Source organism: Sciurus carolinensis, chromosome 1, assembly GCF_902686445.1.
Source record: "Sciurus carolinensis chromosome 1, mSciCar1.2, whole genome shotgun sequence".
Lineage (NCBI taxonomy): Eukaryota > Metazoa > Chordata > Mammalia > Rodentia > Sciuridae > Sciurus > Sciurus carolinensis.
Genome location: NC_062213.1, coordinates 43,909,561 through 43,932,583, shown reverse-complemented (window position 1 = coordinate 43,932,583; position 23,023 = coordinate 43,909,561). Strand labels below are relative to the sequence as shown.

Sequence of the window (23,023 nt, the reverse complement as noted above, 5' to 3'; positions counted from 1 at the left end):
AAGAATCAATAAGTGGGATGGCATCAAGTTTAAAACTTCTGCACAGCAAAGAAATGATTAAGAGTGTGAAGACAGCCTAGAGAATTGGAGAAAATCCCTACCAGCTCCTCCCCTGACAGGTGATTAATGTCCAGAATATATGAAGAACTCAAAAAGCTTAAACACACACACACACACACACACACACACACACACACAAACAAATAACCCAGTCAGTATATGAGCAAAAGAACTCAACAGGTGCTTCTCAAAACAAAAAAGAAACACAAATTATCAAACATATGAAAAAATGTTCAACTTCCCAGCCATCAGGGAAATGCACATCAAAACTACATTGAGATTTCATCTCACTCCATTAGAAAGACAATCATCAAGAACATAAATAAAAAATGCTGGCAAGGATGTGGGATAAAAGGTACACCCATACATTGTTAGTGGGACTGCAAATTAGTACAACCACTCTGGAAAGCAATATGGAGATTCTTCCAAAAAACTAGGAATGGAAGCACCACGTGACCCGGTCATCCCATTCCTTGGTATTTACCCAAAAGAACCAAAATAGCAAAATACTATAGAGATACAGCCACCTTAATGTTTTTAGTAGTAAATTCACAGTAGTCAAGTTATGGAACCAGCTCAGGTGCCCTTCAATAAGAAAATATGATGTATAATATACACATAATGGATTTTTACTTGGCCATAAGTAAGAATGAAATTATGGCAGTTGCTAGTAAATGGATGGAAATAGAGAATGATGTTAATTGAAATAAGCAAGACTCTGAAAATCAGAAGTGTTGAATGTTTTCTCTCATTTGTGGAAGATGGAGCAAAGTAAGGCGGAAAGGCAGTGTTGGGGGTGGATGAGGATTGGATATCATAAGGACAGAAGGAGGACAGCAGAGTAGAAGGAGGGACGGAAGGGGAGGGAGGAGGGATGGAAATGAGGAATGAACTTGACAAAATCATGTGATGTGCATGTGTGTATATACCACAGTGAATTCCTCCTCTATGCATATCTATAAAGCACCAATTACAAATAAACAGATAAATGAATTGAAGGAAGGCCAATTGAGTAAAGGAAAGGGAATAAAGAAAAGGTGAGGGAAGAGGGGACGGAGAGAGGAGGACCTTGGGACTGAAATGGAGCAAATTAAATTTCATACATGTATGATTATGTTAAAATGAACCCAACTATTACATTTAACTATATTGTACCATTAAGAGCATTAAAAAGAAAGTATGTAAGCAATGTCTCACCAAATGTTAATAAGATAGAGAAATTTTCTTTTTTTAAAAAAAATAAAAGTTCTGGAGATAACTAGTACATTCACTGAAATGAAAATTTCATGTGTGGGGCTAGTGGAAGAATCTAACAACTTGATTAGATTGAGATTATCAACCCTAACACACAGAAAGACAAAAGAATAAATTTAATAGAGCCCTGGAGATGAGCAGGACACCATTGAGCAAACGCACGTGCTTAATAAGAGTCCTAGGAGGAAAGGAAACATAAAAGGAGAAAAAAGATTAGTGGAAGACAGAATGATGGAAAACTTTCCGCATTTGGAGAAAACACTAATCTACATATCCAAGAAGTTCAATGAACGCCAACTAAGATAAACTGAAAGAGACCCAATCCTAGACACATCATAATCAAACATTTGAAAGAAAATATTGAAAGCATCAGGAAAAATCACTAATGTGCACAGAGGCATCCCAGGGTTTCCTCAATAACATTAACAGCTGGCTTCCCATTAAGGCAAGAAGGCAGAGCAATGACATATTCTAAGTGCTTAAAGAGGAAGACTGCCAAGTAAGTTATACAGCCAACAAAACTATTCTTCAAAATGAGGATAAAACTAAGCTACAGAATTATCAGACAAAATAGATTTAAGACAAAAATGATATTTAAGGGGAAAGTGTTGGGGAATGATATTGGTCAAATTATATCGTGATAGTGTGTGCATGTACTAATACATAACAACAAGTCCCACCATTACGTACACCTAGAAGGCCCCAGTAAAAAGATGTGAAGAAAAAAAAGTATTTCAATGACACAGGGTCAATATACCAGAAAAACATGATTATAAACATAATGTGCCTAACCACAGACCCCAAAATACATGAAAGACAGTTGATTCAAGAGTAATCATTGATGATTTTGAAATTTCATTTTCAATAATATATAGAATTAAAAAAACAAGAAATAGAAGACAAACTATAAGACATCTGGAAGCTAAGAGACATCTACAGAATACTCGATCCAATAAAGGTTAATTATATATTCTCTAGAGTAGATCTTATGCTAGACCACAAACAAGTGTCAAATTTAAAAGGATTGAAGTCATACAAAGTATGTTCTCTTACACATGTAAAGAAATCAGACATCAATAATAGAATGAAATTTGGGGAATTTGCAAATATGTGGGAATATTATGTTCTAATAATCAACAGGTCAAAGAAGAAATACAATGAAAACACTTTGAGATAAATTAAAATGAAAAGAAAAAGAACCAGCATACCAAACCTTATAGGATGCAGACAGCAATATAAAGAAATCTATGGCTATAAATGCTTACATCTAAAAAGAAAAAATATCTCAAATCAATAACCTAATTTTCCTTTTTACATTGAAAAAGAAGGATCAACCCTAACACAATGAATAAAAAATAACAAAATGAAGACTATGAAAGCAAAGGAAGAGGGAAAAGTTGATTCTTTGAAAAGATCAACAAAAATGAGTTTTTCAGCTTTCATGATCTAGAAAAAATAAAACAGGAATGTAAGAGGACATAGAACTCCAACTTCACAGACATAAAAACTCATTTGAGAGAATACTAAGAGCAATCATTTCTCTATATATTAGAAAATTTAGATAAAATGAGTTTTAATGATTGGAACTACAAGATGAATTAGTAATCAAAATTTTTCACAATGAAAAGACCAGATCAGAAGGCTTCACTGGTGAATCATACCTAACAAGTAAAAAAGTAACACTAAACCTTCACAAATTCTCCTCAAACTAGAAAAGAAATCTTTCCTAACTCAGTCCAGTATTATCCTAATACCCAAACCAGAAAAAGACAACCCAAGAAAACTTCAGTATTTCTTATGAATATAGACACTAAATTTTTAATTTTTTTTCTTTGTTCCTTTTAGTTATACATGACAGTAGAACATACTTTGACATATCATACATACATGGAATAGAACTTCCCATTTTTCTGGTTATCCATGATATGCAGTTACACTGGTCATGTATTCATATATGAACATAGGAATATTATATCCAGTTCATTCTACTACTTTCCTATTCCCATCCCCACTCCCTTTCCCCGACACCCCCATTCAATCCAGTGAACCTCTACTCCTCTTTCCCACCAGCCTATTTTGAGTCAGCATCCTCATCAGAAAGAACATGGTCTTTGGTTTTTGGGATTGGCTTATTTCTCTTACTTGCTTATTTAGTTTCATCCATTTACTGGCAAATACCATAATTTCATTTCTCTTTATGGCTGAGTAATATTCCATTGTGTGTATATACCACAGTTTCTTTATCCATTTATCTGTTGAAGAGCATCTAGGTTGGTTCCACAGCTTAGCTATTGTGAATTGAGCTGCTCTAAACATTGATGTGGCTGTGTCACTGTAGTATGCTGATATTAAGTCCTTTGGGTATATGCTGAGGAGTGGGATAGCTGGGTCAAATGGTGGTTCCATTCCAAGTTTTCTGAGGAATCTCCACACTGCTTTTCAGAGTGGTTGCACCAATTTGCCATCCCATCAACAATGTATGAGTGTACCTCTTCCCCCACATCCTCACCAATACTCACTATTGCTTGTATTTTTGATAACTGCCATTCTGACTAGAGTGAGGTGAAATCTTAAAGCAGTTTTGAATTGCATTTCTCTAGTTGCAAGAGATGATGAACATTTTTTCATGTTTATTGATTTTTTTTTCTTCTGTGAAGTGTCTGCTCAGTTCCTTAGCCCATTTATTAATTGGGCTATTTGTTTTATTAGTGTTAAGTTTTTTAAATTCTTTATATATCCCAGAGAGTAATACTCTATCTGCAGTGCAAGTGGCAAAGATTTTCTCCCATTCTGTAGACTCTCTTTTCATGTTCCTGATTGTTTCCTTTGCTGTAAAGAAAGCTTTTTAGTTTGACACCATCCCTTTTATTGATTATTGATTTTACTTCTTGCACTTTAGGAGTCTTGTTGAGGAAGTCAGTTCCTAAGGTGACATGATGGAGACTTAGACCTACTTTTTCTTCTAGTAGGTACAGGATCTCTGGTCCTTGATCCACTTTGAATTGAGTTTGGTGCAGGGTGACAGGGGTCTAATTTCATTTTGTTACATATGAATTTCCAGTTTTCCCAGTACCACTTGTTGAGGACACTATCTTTTCTCCAATGAATGTTATGGCAACTTTGTCTAGTATGAGATAACTATTTATGGGGGTTTATCTCTGTGCCTTTTCTTCTGTTCCATTGGTCTTCATGTCCATTTTGATGCCAATACCATGCCATTTTTGTTACTATAGCTCTGTAGTATCATTTAAGGTCTGGCATTGTGATGCCTCCTGCTTCACTTTTCTTGTTGGGGATTGCTTTGGCTATTCTGGGTCTCTTATTTTTCCAAATGAATTTCATGACTGCTTTTTCTACTTCTATGAAGAATGTCAGAACCTTAATAGGAATTGCATTAAATTTGCATAGCATTTTTGGCAGTATGGCCATTCTAGCAATATTAATTCTGTCTATCCAAAAACATGGGAGATCTTTCCATCCTCTAAGGTCTTCTTCAATTTCATTCTTAATGTTCTGTAGTTTTCTTTGTAGAGGTCTTTCAGCCTCTTATGTTAGATTGATTCCCAATTGTTTTTTTTAGACTACTGTGAACAGGGTAGTTTTCCTAATTTCTCTTTCAGTGCAATTGATTTATGGGGGTTAATTTTATATCCTGCTATTTTGCTGAATTCATTTATGAATTCTGAAAGTTTTCTAGTGGAGTTTTTTAGGTCTTCTAAATATATAGTCATGTTGTCAGCAAATAGGGATAGTTTGAGTTCTTCTTTTCCTATTTGTATCATTTTTCTTTCATCTAATTGCTCTGGCTAGAGTTTCCAGGACTATGTTGAATAGACATGGTAAAAGAAGACATCCCTGTCCTGTTCCAGTTTCTAGAAGGAATGCTTTCAATTTGTCTCCATTTAGAATGACGTCGGCCTTGGGTTTGACATATACAGCATTTACAATGTTGAGGTTTGTTCCTACTTTCCCTAGTTTTTCAAACATAAAGGGGTGCTGTATTTTGTCAAATGCTTTTTCTACATCTATTGAAATAATCATGTGATTCTTGTCTTTAAGCCTGCTGATGTGATGAATTATGTTTATTGATTTCCATATGTTGACCAACCTTGCATTCTTGGGATGAACCCCCACTTGATCATGGTGCACTCTTTTTAATATGTTTCTGTACGAAATTTGCCAGACTTTTGTTAAGAATTTTTGTACCTGTGTTCACTGGGGATGCTGCTCTGAAATGTTCTTTCCTTGATGTAGACACCAAAAATTTTCATTAAATTCTAGCAAACTGAATCCAGCAGCATGAAGAAGGATTATATATCATAACCAGGTGGATGGCTGGCTCAGTATATGAAAATTAGTTAATATAATTCTTCCTATTCATAGACTAAAGGACAAAACCCACATGAATATCTCCAAAGAGGCAGGAAATCATTTGGTAAAATCCAACATTCTTTAATAATAAAAAATACTCAAAACACAATACACTAGGAATAGAAGGTAGGGGATATCTAAGAAAACTCCACATTTAAAAAATTTAATTTAAAACTCCATGTTTAACATTATACTTAATGATGAAAGACTGAACGCCATAAGATCAAGAACTAGCAAGAACGTTCAATCTTTCCATGCCAACTTAACATTGTGCTTGGAGGTTCCAGGGGAAGAATTAGCAAAAAAAAAAAGAAAGAAAATGCAACCATATTGAAAAGAAAAAAATATAACTTTCTATTCACAGAAGGCATGATCTTATATATGGAAAATCCTAAGGAATAAAAGCAACAACAAAAAAACCAAACTCTTACAGCTAATAAACAAGTCCTATAAGTTCTGTAAGGGTATAAGATAAACGATCAATATATAAATCAATTATATCTCTACACACTAGCAAAGAGCAACCTAACAATGATACCTCTTAAATGTCATTTAACATAGAATCAAAAAGAGTAACATCAGAATCAATTTAATGAAAGCCAAGGCTTGTAAAATGAAAATAACAAAACGTTGTTGAAAAATTAAAAGATCTAATCAAATAGAATACATCTCATGTTGATAGATTGGAAAATTTAATGTTGTTAAGATGGCAATACTGCCCAAGGGATTTATTGAATCCCCAGGTCAACTTTCTTTGTAGAATTGACAGGTTGATCCTAAAATTCATATAGAAATGCAAGAGACCCAGCATAGCCAAAATAATCTTGAAGATAAAAAACAAAGTTGTAGTACTTAGCACTACCTGATTTCAACATGTAATACAAAGCTATAGTTCAAGATAGGGTCTTATTTCTATGAAAAACTGAATGGAGATTCCTCAGAAAACTTGAAATGGAACCACCATTTGACCCAGTTATCCCACTCCTCAGTTTATACCCAAAAAACTTAAAATCAGCATCCTATGGGGACACAGCCACATCAATGTTTATAGCAGCTCAATTCACAATAGCTAAACTATGGAACCAATCCAGGTGCCCTTCAACAAATGAATAAAGAAATTGTGGTATATATATATATACACAATGGAATATTACTCAGCCTTAAAGAATGAAATTATGATATTTGCTGGTAAAATGGATGAAACTGGAGAATGTCATGCTAAATGAAATAAGCCAATTCCAAAGAACCAAAGCCTGAAGTTTTCTCTGATATGCAGATGTTAATCCACAATGCAGGAATAGAGTGGGGCTAGGGAAGAATAAAGGTATTTTGGATTAGACAGAGGGTAGTGAAGAGAGAGAAGGGGATATGGAGGTAGGAATGATAATAGAATGAATTGCACATTACCACCCTATTTGCATTTAAGATTATACAACCCGTGTAATTCTATATCACATATGATCAGAAAAATAAGTTATACTCCATTTATATATGATGTGTCAAAATGCATTCTACTGTCATGTATAACTAATTAGAATAAAGATAGTGTGGTATTTAAGATAGACAAATAGATCAATGCAATAAATGGGAGTCCAGAAACAAACCTATACATCTATAAATGGGAATCCAGAACAAAACTTTACATTTGTGGTAGGCTGATTTCTAATGAGGGTGGTGAGATAAGCAATGGCAAAAGAATAGTATTTTCAACCAATGGTGCTGGAGCAATTGGATATCCTGATGCAAAAGAATGAAATTGGACCCCTATCCCACACCATACACAAAAACTTAGTCAACATGCATCAAAGACCTAAATTAAAACTATAAAACACTGAGAATATATAAGACTTCATAGCCTGAATGAGGCAGTTTTCTGAGATGTGATCTCAAAAACACAAACAACAATTATAAACAGGGGGGTAACTTCATCAAAATTAAATGCATTTGTGTTTCAAAGGACACGATCAAGGATGTGAGGGCGATCTGACTGCGACATCTGTCACCCCATTGATCGCCAGGGTTGATTCGGCTGATCTGGCTGGCTAGGGAGGTGTCCCCTTCCTCCCTCACCACTCCATGTGCGTCCCTTCCAAAGCTGTGCGATTGGTCGAAGAGGACGACCTTCCCCGATAGATAGGAGGACCACTCTTCGGTCAAGGGTATACGAGTAGCTGCGCTCCCCTGCTAGAACCTCCAAACAAGCTCTCAAAGGATATGATCAAGAAAGTGACAAAATAGGGTTGGGGGTATGTCTCAGAGGGAGAGGGCTTGCCCGGCATGTTCAAGGACCTGAGTTTGATCCCCAGAAATGCACAAAAGAAGAGGACGAGAAGGAGGTGGTAAAGAAAAAAGAATAAACTACAGAATGTGAGAAAATATTTGCAAAACATATCTGATAGTGGAGGACTTGTATGCAGATATCAAAATATACAAAGAATTCTACAACCATAAAAAGAAAAAATGATACAACTAAATAGCCAAATGATTTGAACAGACATTTCACTGAAGATATATAGAGAACCAGTAAGCATATGAAGAGACACTGAATACCATTAGTCATTAGGGAAATACAGTCCAAAACTACGAAGCCATATCACTTCATGAAAATCTGGATAGCAATAATAAAAAAAGCAGATAAAGCCAATTTGAGAATGTGTAGAAATTGGAACTTTCATACAATGCCAGTAGAAATATAAATGATCATTTCTTAAGAGAACGGTTTTGTAGTTCCTCAAAAAGTTAAACACAAGAATTATGTCCCAACTCTTTCACTGAGTGTGTGTGTGACCAAGAGAAAACATGTTCTCTCCAAAAGTTGTACATGAATGTCCACAGCAACATTATTCATTACATCCATAAGTGAAAACAATCCAAATGTCCATCAGTTAATACATAAACACACAAAATGTGGTATATCCATTCGATTGAATATTAGTTAGTCAAAGAAAGTTCTGATATAGGGTACAGCTTGAATTCACATTGAAAACATGGCTAATAGAAAAAGAACAAGACAGAAATAGAGCAACCTAAGGAATGATTTTTACTGGCTGGTATCCTCAACCACTCTGGTATGATCCTATCAAACAGTGTACAGTTCTGAATGTAAGTTGGAGACTGAATCTATGGGCAATCCTGTTCCATTCAATGGAGTGTGAGCCTACTTTATTTTGCCACTGAGTCCTTTCATAATGAGGTCACAGAAATAGTCAGATTCTCTGGACCACAAATGTTTATGATGATTTGTATGATTTAGTTTGTACAATGATTTTTTTAAACTGTGCTAGAATTTCTAAACCAGAGAGTTTTACATAAATATCAAAACTTCTGACTTTTATAGAAAAATTGTTAAATCTGGAATATCAGTACCTTCATTCTGACTTGTGGAAATTGTCTGGAGCTGAATTGAGCCTATCCCCTTTCAATGTACTCTCAGATTATTGTTCCCCCTCATATATTGTCTCATATACTGAAGACGAGGATCAGAGACTAATTTCCCATGTACAGTTGGGGCTTTTTCCTCACATTTTGGTTATTGTTGTGGGTTGGTGGGTTCTTGTTTTTTACATCTCCAAATAGCTTCATTCAGCATTTGACTGACCCCAACAGGCGACTGAGATAACTCACAATGGATGGACTTTTGCCTCAAGTTCAAGCATTTGACCAGGATTCTCCAGTCTACATCTCCAGACCACCTGGCTGCCTTCTCCATAAACCTTTTGCTCTTCTCCCTCCATTTCCTCCCTCCCCCTTTCTTGCACACACAACACTACACCAATAACTACCCAGTCAAGCAAGCCAGAAACCTAGGAGGTATCCGAAACACCCCATCCCTTCACCTCGTGCGCCAGTGACCAATTCCAGTACCTATGGCTTCCTTCACATAACTCCTGTCTTCCTTCCTTCCCGTCTCCCATCATACACCATTAGAGCGGCTGTAACATATCTTAGAGTAGGTAACTTAAATATAATAAAAATTTATTGCCCCCCGTTCTGGAGGCTGGGAATTCCAATGTCAAGTTACCAACAAGCCTGTGCCACTAGGCCTGCTCCTCACAGATGACACCTCTGTGAGTCCTCACATGGCAGAAAGGGCAAAGGGGCTCCCTCGGACCTTTTTTTATAAGGGCACTGATCATATTCATGATGGCTCTGCACCCTGATCTTCTAAGGTCCCAAGTCTTAATACTAATGCAGGGGCAGTTAGGTTTCAACATATGAATTTGAGGGGACAGACATTCAGACCACAGCACCCCCTTTGCCCTTAATTACACGAGGTCCCATCACCCCTCACTGGACTATTGCAAATAGCCCCCTAAGGCCCTCCCTACCTCCAGGCTCACCCTCTTCAACCTGTGCTCACTGTGATCCAGATAAGCTTGCACAAGCACAAATCTACTTAGAGTCCTCAGCACTGAGACCTTTAGTAGCACGCAGCACCCAGCCAGTGTGGACCTCAGCAGGTGTGCTGACCTGACACGCCTGCCCCCCAACCTCAACCCTGCACCACCTGTCATCTGTCACTTCCTTGCTAAATGCACACCTCTGTCCTTTTCCCCTGCTGTACTCAGGGCCTGCCTCCTGTTCCTGAACACCTGCTCATCTTTCAGTACTCAGTCCAGGGCTTGAGGAAACCTGTCTATTTACCTACTACCTTCCTCAGTTAAAACTGGTCACTCTTACCTTTGGAGTGTTTTTATTACAAAAATAAATAAGAATTGGATACATGTTAGTTAGCTCTATTTAGCCATTCCACAATGCATATGGATTTCAAAAACCATGTTGTGTATGATATTAAATATATACAATGGTCAGTTTAAAACATAAAACTCAGCCAGACCCAGTGGTGCACATCTGTAATCCCAGTGGCTCGGGAGGCTGAGGCAGGAGGATCATGAGTTCAAAGTCAACCTCAGCAAAACCAAGGTGCTAAGCAACTCAGTGAGACCCTGTCTCTAAATAAAATACAAAATAGGGCTGGGGATGTGACTCAGTGGTCGAGTGCACCTGGGTTCCATCCCTGGTACCAAAAATAAGACAAAGAAAGAAATAAAGATCAGTCCCTCTTTCTTCATCAGCACTTTGACCACCCGCCAGACTCCTGTGGAAGTCTTTGGTGCATGCGCTTATTTACTTGTCAGTTTTCACCTTCCAACTGGTGAGCTCAATGGGCCAGGGTAGTGTTGGTATCCCCAGCACCTGGCGGAGTGCCTGGTACACAGCAGGCACTCCATTCATGGGTAATCAAAGAAAGTGAATGTTGGCCTAGCACACCAAGTTTTTACCAGCCTATGAAACATAATACACAAATGAATAAAAAATGCCAGAGAACAGATGACCAAGTGCTCCCTGGCAGGTCCGAGAAAGCAAGTAAATGAAGAATCAGCTCTTGTGAGAGACCTTGCAAGAGACTCCTAACCAGTTCCCCAAGTCCCTTTGGAGCCAGAGGGGCTTTTCTGAACACGACCTTGATGCAAGCACTTTCCCTTGGAGGGAATCCCTCAGCACCTCAGGGGGCAGGGCCTTCCTGTCTCTGAAGCCCCATCCCCTCCTCCCCGCTCTTTCCTTCCAGTCACATGGCCTTCTGCCAGTCCTTCCTTCACTTGGTGCCCGCCTTTGGCCACACACAGAGGCCCTACCCTCCAATGCCCCAGGCAGGGAGGTCCCTGGGTAGAAAAGGTCCTTTCTAGATGCTGGTGCCCCCCCCACTACAAGGGAGAGGCAGAGCCCACAGATACCAAGCTCTGGGCAGGAGGGACAGAGCACTGACCCCAGAGATGAGTGAGGAAGTCGGGTACGACTCATACGAGACTGCAGCCACTCATGGGTTTAATTAAGCCTCTGAAACCATTCCTGATGAGATGTGCCATGCCTCTATTTTTATTTCCTGCTGTACTGTAAGTAGAGAAGGGAGAAAAAAATCCCCTGAGGGAACATGAGAAAACAAAATGACAGTGGTGGGGGAAGACTTTACCTGGTATATGACTTGACTCGGTTCTTGACCTTCAAAAATAGAAAATGTCATGGGCTTCAGGGGTCCACTAAACTTCCCATCTTGGCCATATCCAGTTGTCTGTTAACAAAGACAGAAAATCAGCATCGATGATGAAAGTACGTACATACGGGTGTCACTTGCTGACTTTATTAGGGATTCCAGAAGCAGTAATATGAAGGGTAGGACTCTTATCACAGATGAAAATATGTGAACTGATGGAAACAGGCAGAAAACGATCCAACACTGGCTAAGGGACCACCATGTCAAAGCAGTTTGCTGGGAGCTTTGAATTCCTCTTCCTGTTTAACCCGCTGAGCAGTTGCCCAAGAGAAGAATATTAACAACCCACGTTAAAGATGAAGCTGAGAGAAGTTGAACCCAGAGGTATACGTGTAAATGGTGGACAGATATGCCTGAGCCAAAGCTCAGGGTCTCTCGCAATGCTGCTCAGCCTACTAAATTCTACAGGGGTTTATACCAGCTTAAAACACCTCTCTCTACTCCTGCTATTTTATGAGGACATGCATGGTAAAGTCCCAGTGTAGAGTCACCTCAAGGCCAAATGAATCAATAAGGGAGGAAAACAATAGGTAGATGTGTGAAACCCAGGCTTGCTTGGCACAAAGTTAATTTTAGTCCAATTTGCATCTGAAATTGTACTGACACTTTAAGAAAAGCTTACTACTTTAACATTTGATTGTACCTTATATTCATTTAGAAGAATAAAATAAAATCACAAAATATTTACAGCAAGCAGTGACCCCCACAATGGTTCTGAAACCCAAAGACCTTAAACCTGAAGGCCATGCAACCTCTGCAGTCTACCCAAATCCCAACCAGTTGTGACAATAAGAGTTTGTATTTACAAAGTGAGTACACGTGGGGCTCTGTCCTAGGTACATTTAATCCTGGTGACAGGATTTACTGTTCCAGAGTAGACTCCGCCACTACCTCTGTTTTTACAGGTGATGAATCTTAGAGGCAGAGAAGCAATTTGCCCAGTTCGTGGCTAGAAGCAGAACTGAAAGCTGTAACCCTGGGGCAGGCTCTCTCAGCCCCTATGTGCCTCTGCCCACCAGAGGACACAAAAGCAGCCTGAACGGAAGGGCAGCTGCAATGGCAACATGCAGGAAGGTGCGACTCCCACCTGGAGAGTCGGGAGCACTCAGGGGCAGCCCTGCCAGCCCTGTAACTCCTCACCAGGATGGCGCACTGAAGGGAGATGCCAGGCAGAGTGCAGCAGGGGCGTGGAGGAAGCAGAGCCATCCATCCCCCAGGCGGAGGGGGTGCCCTCCAGCACCAGGACTGGGCGTCCCATATGGGAGGCCGGCCTCCCCTCCTTCCTGGGTGGCTCTTGGTGTCTCCCATTTTTGGTGGAAATAGGACATAGGTTAGGTTAGAATCAGAAGCATGAATGACAAGTCGATTTTTGAAGCTAGTCAAGCAAAACCAAAAAAGGTAGGAAGAACCAGGTGGGAGGAAGAGAACACATTTTCTACTTCTTTAGGGAGAGCATGCGTGCTTGTCATGGAAATTGCTGCCCACCAAGGATAACCTAAAACAATCAGTTCATGAGTGACAGGGAAAAGTTCTATGTATCTCCCTCGGTTTGCTGAATCTTGACTCGTTGCTACTAGTCATCCGATAAAAAAAAAAAGGTAACACACAAAAACACAGAAGGCTTTGAAACTTGATCTGAGTAGTGGCGGATCCTTGGGTTTGCTATCCTTGGTCATTACCAACCCCTCTCCTTCGCTGTATTCCACCAACCGGAAGTCAAGTTGGGTCTCTCCCAGGCTCCCTCACAGCCAGTGGGTGGTCAAGTCACCCACTTCTGGTTCATGAAAAAAGAGGGAAGTCTGTATTTTATACTCCTAACAGAGGGGGACAGATATGGCTGACGTCACCTCTCCCTATGGTTCCTGCTGATTCAGTGGACCTCATGTCTACAGCCAGGGCAGCCACCATGAACCATGAGGGCACCAACCAGACCAAAAGAGAGTGGAGAGGGAGAAAGAAGCCCGAGTCACCTATAACTTTATGGAAGTGCTGCACCTACCACCACCCTGGACTGACCACTTCAGGCTTCTTATTACCTGAGGAAAACAAATCCCTATTTATTCTAGAAGTTCTAAAGTCCTATTTCCTGTTACTTGTAACTAAAAGCATTTTTAGTAACTTTATAGACTTCTAGCCATTTCATTCTAAGTTTTCTTCCTGTGGGAGCTCGACTTTCTTTCTACTGCTTCTCCACATCTTGTCCAATATCATTGATGACTCTGAGAGGTGAAGGCACAAGAACTGGGTACTGATGTCCAGGGGCCACCCTGGTCACTCCAGCATGCAGGCATGCTCTCCATGGAGACCTGTTCAAAGCACCCCAGCCAGCAGCCAGCCCTTCAGCTGCTCACACCAGTGAAATTACCTTGGCTAGCAAACCTCGCCAACAAGGCTGCATTTCCCTGCGGGGACAAGCTGGCTCACTCACAGGAAAAGAGGGCCAGGTCACAGTTCCAGGGTTCAAAGTTGCATCCTTGTATCGGAGCAACAAATCTTTCTTCCTGCCCATTAATATGACTATTGGGGCTATAAAGATTTCAAAATGCATATGCACACTATGAGTCATCAAGCCACACCAGAACTGGGAAGGATGGCGTGGTGGAAAGTGGTGGAAGGACACCTTTATCCAGCAAGAAAAACGCATGCCCCCTTCTCAGACAAGAAGCGAATGAGCCCACTAGTAGCCAAGAGCGGGGTTAGAATCTTCTCTCTTAAATCTCATTATTGCTTCCAAATATCAGCCCATAATCGTGTATTTCTACTGTTTCTGGTACTGCACTAGGTGCTGAATTTGCTGCAACGATCACTAAACAGTCCTTCCATGGAGGTCAGGGTCCATATGGATGTAGACACTGAACATTTAAAATGCTCTGGTGATCCTAGCAGCTAATATTTATTGAGTGCTTAGATTGTGTGAGTCACTGACCCAAGAGCTTTCTAAATGCCTTTTATTTAATTTCAGTAATATCCCAAAGGTAAGTACTGTCATTAGAGCCATTTCAAAGGGCAGAAAACTGAGGTCCAAGTCCTACATAATTCACTCAAGTTCCTCCCTGTGAAAAGTGGTAGCGACAAGTTTGAACCCAGGACTGATTTTATCACCACCCTAAGGTCATTTGAGAGAGTAGGAAGGCTGGTGAGGCCTAACAGGGATGTTTGTCCCGGCCCTTATACGCTTCTGGGACGAGCCTGGAGCATGGCTCAAAGTTTGAGGGGCATTTTTCAACCCTGGCGAAAGTTCTGATGGTTTGGCAAGTTGGACTCTGACTCCAGGAAGATGTTGAATTGTATGAGCTCTAGGGAACCTTCTGGGACTTCAAACTTAGCATATAATTTTGGACTCCTAGAGGAAAGGAAGCAAGATTTGAGGTGTGTTGATCTAGAAGCTTCTTTCTAAGGAAAGAGCAGATGTGTCCCTAAAACCTTGCATCATAATACAACAAACTTTTGGGCAAACTTTGTGAACCTCAGGAGCCTCATGGGTAAAAACAAGGATGGCTCCCACTATCTCCCCAAGGTCAAGGCCTGGGACCCTAACCCCCATCCAGCTCCAAGCTCTAAACACCGGTCAGTCCATAGATTATCACGAAGACAAGTGAACCAGAGAACCCCAAAACATCTGTTAGAAGAGAAAAGAAAAATACAGAGCAAGGAGGAGTTGAAAGTAGAGGGAATGATATTCTTGATACTTTTTGGTAATGGGGTGATGAGTTTTCATGGTCAAAGTAAAAAAAAAAAAAAAAAAAAAAAAAAAAAAAAAAAAAAAAAGCCAAGACTAAGGAATGTCAATTCAGACACGTGTTGCTATAATTTCTTTCCTTCCCTAAGCTGTACGTCTACACACAAAGGATAGATTTGTTTTAGACCTTGCCCACTGGTTTTTAGAAGCTGAGGAGAAAGTGCCTCCTCTAGATAAAGGACAGATATGATTGTAACCACTTCACTGGAAACAGACATCAGAACACTATGTCCATTCTATAGCAATTTGATTTTGATAGGATGCCTTTTGAAGTGATTATAACCATTCTTTCCCTAGTATGGGGTAGAAGGATGACAGAAAATATTCCAGTAAATAAGTAGAGAAGAACACCCTCTTCTCTTACCAAATAAAGGGTGAGAAGACACAGGGAGCAAAGGAGGGCTGGAGTCATCCCGCTCTTCTCAACTCAAACTCCTGTGAACAAACCACAGATGAAAGTGATTAGTCGCCAATCTTAAAACCATATCTTTTCAAGCCAGTAAGAATCACTGGATGATATCCAGTTGCAAGCCTATTAAAATGGCCTCCCTATAGGCCAGTTCCCCTCTGTGTGGAACAGCCTGGTCTTCCAGAAGCTTTGTGATCCCCCATCGATAGCAACGTGTAAGCCAACATCCCCCAAGGAGCTCTCTGCAATTTCATTTAACTGCTATTATAACTTTCTTCAGAGTCTTAAGTCTTAAAAGATAGTCAATGTGTCATTTCAGCTTTGGGGATTGTTTTGTTTGGGTTTGGTTTTTAAAATATTTTTCACTCTTATTATATGGGTGTGAAAGATACATTTTAGCAAATGTCAGGATAACTAGGTTAAAAAAAATTAGTCATTCTTACTCAAATCTGCAAATATATGAGATTTCTCAAGTAAAAAAAAAAAAAAAAAGCCCAAGAATGTTCATGGTCTTTCAAAGATCACACCCAGCTGCCTCTTTGGTGTTCTAAATTTTGTTATGACCTGTGTAATACACCTGAAGAAAAAAAAATACTTAATACTCCAAAAGAAACCAAATAAGAATCCAAACTGTTCACATTGTCTTCTGTTCAATATAATTTTACCTTTTCTCCTTGAGGCTTCATATTTTATAGAAATTATAACTTTCACCATGAGACATGTCATGATTAACCAACTTTAAGATGTGACATAAATTTTCCAAATGGCCTATAAAGCAGCACTGTTGCTTGTTATAACACTGGACTGCCAAAAAATTAAATTAAAAAATGAGGAAAAAAAAAGTTGTATTCGTTTTGCTACAATCTAATAATTCTTTAGGGATTATAGATGATCCTGATTTACTTCATCTTTTTATTTTTAAAATTTTTCTACACTGAACATAAATATCACTAATAAGCAGAGGAAGATGTTTATTAAAATTTTAACCATCCTGAAAATGTAGACCCTAAAAATAGTAGATGCTTTACATTTCTATAGCTGGTATTTGAACTTTAAAAAGGTGAAAGTACTATCCCAATTTCACCTCACAAACGCCCTGGGAGATTTAAAAAAAAAAAAAATGGAAATGAGCATTTATTATGATCACCTATGAGATAAATTTGTGGAGAGACCTTTAAAAGCGGTCTAACAGAATGGTACTGAAGGTGGGCTCAGAGCAGATAGTTCAGTCTACAACCCAGCTCTGCTATGGTCATGGGCATACAACTTCATTGATCAGTGCCTCCGTTTCCTCAAACTACCTAGTAATTGCTTAATAAATATGTGCTCTTATGGTTTTCTCACAAATGAGTGAGGAATTGTTATTCTCAATTTATAGATGAGGAAACAAATTCAGAGTTAAGCCTTTTGCCTAAAGAAACATAGCTAAGAAGTGGCATTATTGGGACTTACCAGATCTCTTGATTGCAAAGCCCAAAACTTCCTTCTGCTATAACCTGCTATGGTGTGATAGCTACATGTACAGATGTAGACATACAGAGATGTAAATATATAGATAGATATAGATGTCTATCTAGCTATATCTGTCTATATCTATATAGATAATATAAAGATCTATATATTAGATATATATCTAATGCCAAGGCTCCACAGCAATTTTAAGGAAAAGCTAGAATTAAAATCTTTCCAGACTCTCAGATTCATGAATTCCTTGAATGTTTCAAAATTAGTTTTTGCAACAGAATTAATTTGGTTGGCAGGTCCAAACATCATTTTAGACTAACTCATTATAGTTAAACTCAAGATTTTTTTTAATTGTTCTAGACGTCTTCTTTGTATGGAGACATATGGAAACAAGGTACAAGTAATCCCAGAACCTAGAATATTACAAGATGAAATACAGGAGGACTTCCATAGCCACAAATTCCACATCCACAACCAAACACAGATTAAAAATATTCAGAGAAAAATGTATCTACACCAAACATGTATACTTTTTTCTTTTTCTTGTCATTATTCCCTAAACAATACCATAAAACAACTATTTACATAGTGTTTATATTGCATTAGGTTATTAAGTAATTTAGAGATGATTTGAAGTACTGGAGGAAGTGAGCAGGTTATATGCTCCCTTTTATACAGGGGATTTGAGCATCCATAGATTTTGGTATCCATAGGGCTCGTGGAACTAATTCCCACGGATACTTACTTTAGGATCATTATATATATATAAGTGAATAAATTGGTTTTAAGTCTAACTAGTTTTTTTAATATTAGCAAACTGAACCAAAATGCACATGATCAGCTATCAACCAATATTTGCCTAATAGGCGTAAAAAGAGCCAGACCCAGTGGTGCACATCTGTAATCCCAGTGGCTCGGGAGGCTGAGGCAGGAGTATCCCACGTTCAAAGCCAGCCTCAGCAAAAGCGAGGTGCTAAGCAACTCAGTGAGACCCTGTCTCTAAATAAAATACAAAATAGGGCTGGGGATGTGGCTCAGTGGCTAGGTGCCCCTGGGTTCAATCCCGGAACAACAACAAAAAAAAAAAGTAAAAGACAATAACGACGCATCTGGGGATCTTTCTTCTCACACTGCTCAGCACTCACCACCTCGCTTGCTGCTCCCACTCTTCCAGCCTTATCTGCCACTCCCTCCCACACCCAGCCATGCTACCCACCCTGATGCACTTTGCCCACAAGCTCCCCTGGGTCCACGCCTAGCACAGCCCTGGCACAGAGAAAACGGACAATGAATATTTGCTTAATGAATTGGATTGAGATTATCCTTTCTTATCTCCGCTTCTATTCTTCATACTTTATCATCTAGGTCCAGCTTATTCATCTATTTAAAAAAACATTGAGCCAAAGCTTCCTATATGTGCCAGATACTGTGTTAAGGATTGGGACACCAAAATAAAGAGCTTGGGGCCTGCCTTCATAGAGCTAGGACCCAAAGCCTTTTTCATGAAATCTCCCCTGACTGCCAGTCAAAAGCCTCTTCCTCTCCAAGCCCTCCTCCAACCACATTCCCACATTGTTCATCATTTATTTATAGGTTGGAATTACTGTCTCTACTAGAAAATAAAATTCTTCAGACCAGCAGCCTTAGTTTTAATTTTTTTTTTCCTCTTAGAGCTCTTTACACTATATCTTGAATATGTTAAGCCCTCGGCAGATGTTTGCTAAATTCTAAAATACTCATCATTGTCTGTTAATTTGTTCTCATCTGTAAGAGCTTTCAGAATAAGCATAACATGTTAAAGGAAACTAGTTTCAGATTTAAAGTTTTAGACATAAAATACAATCATACATTTTTACTATTGATAAAATAATGTTGTTTCTTGCCAGGCGCAGTGGTGCAGGCCTGTAATCCCAGTGGCCCTGGAAGCTGAGGCAGGAAGAATACGTGTTCAAACCCGGCCTCAGCACAGCAGGGCAGTAGGCAACTCAGCGAGACCCTGTCTCTAAATAAAATACAGAAAAAGGGTTGGGGATGTGGCTCGGTGGTGGAGTGCCCCTGAATTCAATTCCCAGTACCCAACCCCCACCGCCAAAAAAAGGGTTGTTTCTCTTTTAAATACACTAACATATTTTTGTTAGGTAATAATTGAAAAATTGTGAAATATATCATCTATACTTGAGCCAATTTTTTTTAGCACTTTTAACCTTCCAAAGAAATGTAGGATGAGTGATAGAAAAGCAAATAAAAATAAAATGAATGCCTTCCTTTAGTCAGATGCTCAGACAGGCTACTGTCTGATGTTTTAATGGAAATGCATTTATCTTGGTCATTTACATTTAGATCAACCCTTACAGGAGGATTTCCAGTAAGAAATAGAATTGCTCTGTACTCCCATGCCTGGAGCACCATGACATGAGGACACACCACACAGTTGGGAGCGTGAACTCTGGAGTTGGACGGATTGGTTTGGGCCCTGGTTCCTCCACTGCCTTGTGGCCCCATTTACTCATCTGTAAATCAGCAATAATAATAGTATCAATCTTTGAGAGTTATGGGAGTCAATGAGTTAATATTTGGAACAGTGTTTGTCAAACGAAAATTCACCCTGCAATCAAGTTTGCTCAGTGGGGGCTTTAAAGGTTGCCCTACACCACCCCTCCCTTCACAGTGCCCAGCTTCTGGCAGCTCACCATCGAGAATATTCAAGAAACAGCCTCCACAGGAACATCCTCACAGCCAAATCAAGTGGCAAGGCATGGCCTTTACCCAAATGATTCAGAGCAAATTACACTAATGCTAGGATTATGTCGGAAGAGGACTTTGTACTCTCAAATAAGTCTTGCTTTTACTGCCTCTTTGCAAGGATACCATACACTAAGTATACCATGCCCTGGGTCATGATGAGGCTGATGGGAAACCTTCGTTTGAAACCGAAGCTATCTAAAACCATATATGATAGGTCTACTCACAAATACTTAAAAAGGATCTGAGTATTTGAAAGAGAGTTCAGTGACATTTCATCTCAACTACTGAAATAGTTGACCCAACGATCTGCTTGGAATTTCTGCTATTTATCAGGGTCTCCCTCAGGTACAAGGACTAACTTCAGACAGTTCCTATGGTAACTATCAGAGAGGCCAAGCATACCCTTAGCAACACAGGTCAAAGGCTATTGGCTCTTTTTCAAAAGGAGTTTTGAAAAGAAGAACTCAGTTCCCAAAATGTGGATGCACTTCACCTAGCAGACATCACCACCATGACTTGCTCTAACTGTGGTTCAGGACCTTGACTTAAAATATGGAATCAGGGCTGCTGGCCTTGCTCTCCAGGGAGGTACCTTCACTGAATTCACTGGAGCCCAGAAAACATGGAAATTCCTGCACAACTTGAAACCGTATCCACCAGGATCACAACACAAAGGCAGCTCACGTTTACTGGAAATCATTTGCCACACTGTGCCGATTCTTTTTCTTTATCTTTTTTTTTTTTTTTTAAAGTGCATACTAGGAATTGAGCCCAAGGATATTCTACCACTGAACTACATCTTCAGGCCTTTTTCAAATTTTCCATTTTTGAGACAGGGTCTTGCTAAACTGCTGAGGCTGTCCTCAAAGTTGTGATCCTCTTGCCTCAGCCTCCTGAGCTACTGGGATAATAGTTGTGTGCCACCTCACCTGGCGTGCTGAGACTTTTATGTGAATTATCTTACCAATTTCTCAGAAGAATCCTATGAAGTAGATACTATCGTAATCTGCCTCTTAAATATAAAAATCAAAAGGTGAAGGTCAAAGAAGTTAATACACTTGCCCAAGGTCACATTGCCAGGTTAATTTGCATGCCTGTGCTCTTAACCACATATTCTTCAACCTCTAAAAGTATGAACATCCTGATAAGATACCAAGTACATCTTTCCAAAAATACAAAAAAAAAAAAAAAATTTCTTTACTTCATGGCTGTTTCTCCTCTTCATATGCTGACATGGCTCCCCTCCAGCCCCACACCCACACCACCAGCAGCCAAAGCCAAAGGTTGCACGGCCTGGGAATTCATGTCCCTATGGTGAATATATCTCTGTGTCAAGTTCTCTCTCCTCATTTCCCCTCATGCTTCACCTCCCTAGTCTCCAATTTTTTAGTTAATACAAATGTTGGGATTAATTCATATTCTGGAGTCCAATTCCCAAGTACCTCAGAATGTGACCTCAGGGTCTTTACAGAGATAAAGTTAAAACAGGGCCATTAGGGTGGGCCCTAATCCAGTCTGACTGGTGTCCCTTTAAAAAGGGACAATTTAGAGACCGACTCATCTATACAGGAAGAAGATATGCAAACATGAGGATAATATTTATAAGCCAAGGAGACAGGACTGGAAGAGATCTTTCCTTCGCAACCCTCAAAAAGATCCAACCCTGAAAACACATTGATCTTGAACTTAATGCTCCAGAACTATGAGACAATAAATTTCTGTCATTTAAGTCATTCGTTCTGTAGTATTTTGTTATGGCCACCCTAGTAAACCAATGTACCAAAGGACTGAGTAACATGCTACCATCTCAAGACAGGAATGGTCTCAAAGGGGACTTTACTCTGCTATTATACATACAGTATCCCTGGCATCCCTGGGGGACTTGAAGCTTGATTTATTCTCCTATTAGACTCCAATTCTTCTGAGAGACATTAAGACATTTTTAGATGCGCTTGTAATTTCTCTATTTATCCAAGTAAGGATGAGAATTCCTAGCCCAAGTTCTCCAACCCTACAAGTAACTCGATAAGCAAACATTGATTTTCCCCTTCCTTGCAAAAAGGTAAGTGCTAGGTAAATTTTAAGTAGAACTAGAATCAGTAAGATAATTCATATAAAAGACTTTGAATTAAAATAATTCATCTAATGCTGAGGTTGAGCCAAGCAGCTCCAAAGAACAGGAAAGGTACAGGGGGAGAGGATTGCAAATTTTGTTTTCAAATATCATAGGGTGGTGTGGGCAGGAGAGGATGTGACTAGAATTCATAATAGCCCCAGGGCTGAACAGCACCAAATATCCTGTGTGCCATTTATTTTACATCTGCATTGTGTATTGCTAAGAGCAGCATAAATTATAAGGCAAGGCCAGATATGAATAAAAATCAGATTAAAAGCTGGCTCACACCATTGTTCATCAAGCAGTGTTCAGATCCATCATGCCTGTCTTTTGGTCTGACTCACAAATCACGGGCACCAATTACATCACTTAAGGTTGAGAAAAACCACAGGAGGAGCGGACCAATTTGCACTTTTGACAAATTAGGGACCCAATTAAAGTGGCTCTTAATAAGCTAGGAGCAAGCATGCAGGCATAAAATCTGGGCTGCTGCCTCACGCTTCAGACTGATTGTTCCACCTGAGGAGGGAGTGGGCGGCTGGATGGCGTGTTTTTAGCTTTGAGAGAGGAAAGGAGGGAAAGGAGGAGGGAGAGACATATCCCTCCCACACCTCCCACCTCCCACACATACATAAATGTGAGCATTTTTCCACTGAACTTTACAGTATAGGTATATCAGTCTTTCAGAATGTGTTGTTTTTACACATATACAAAATTGGGGTGGTTATCAATAGATTCGTGACAGGATCCATAAGCTCATGGGAGGATAGATGCCTTCCCTGAAGAACTTAAAATGGTTTATGGTCAATTGCA

At 39.6% G+C, this 23,023-nt stretch overlaps 1 protein-coding gene across 1 annotated transcript in view; it reads right to left on the bottom strand.

The window, feature by feature from the left end:
* The window catches only part of Cdh17 (cadherin 17), a 62,292-nt gene extending 46,404 nt beyond the window's left edge, over positions 1-15,888 (bottom strand). The window contains exons 1-2 of the mRNA XM_047546156.1: positions 15,841-15,888; positions 11,657-11,755 (exon numbers count right to left, since the gene is read on the bottom strand). Coding sequence (XP_047402112.1) covers positions 11,657-11,755; positions 15,841-15,888 — 147 coding nt within the window. The remainder of the gene's footprint in view (positions 1-11,656; positions 11,756-15,840) is intronic.
* Positions 15,889-23,023: the final 7,135 nt, after the last annotated feature.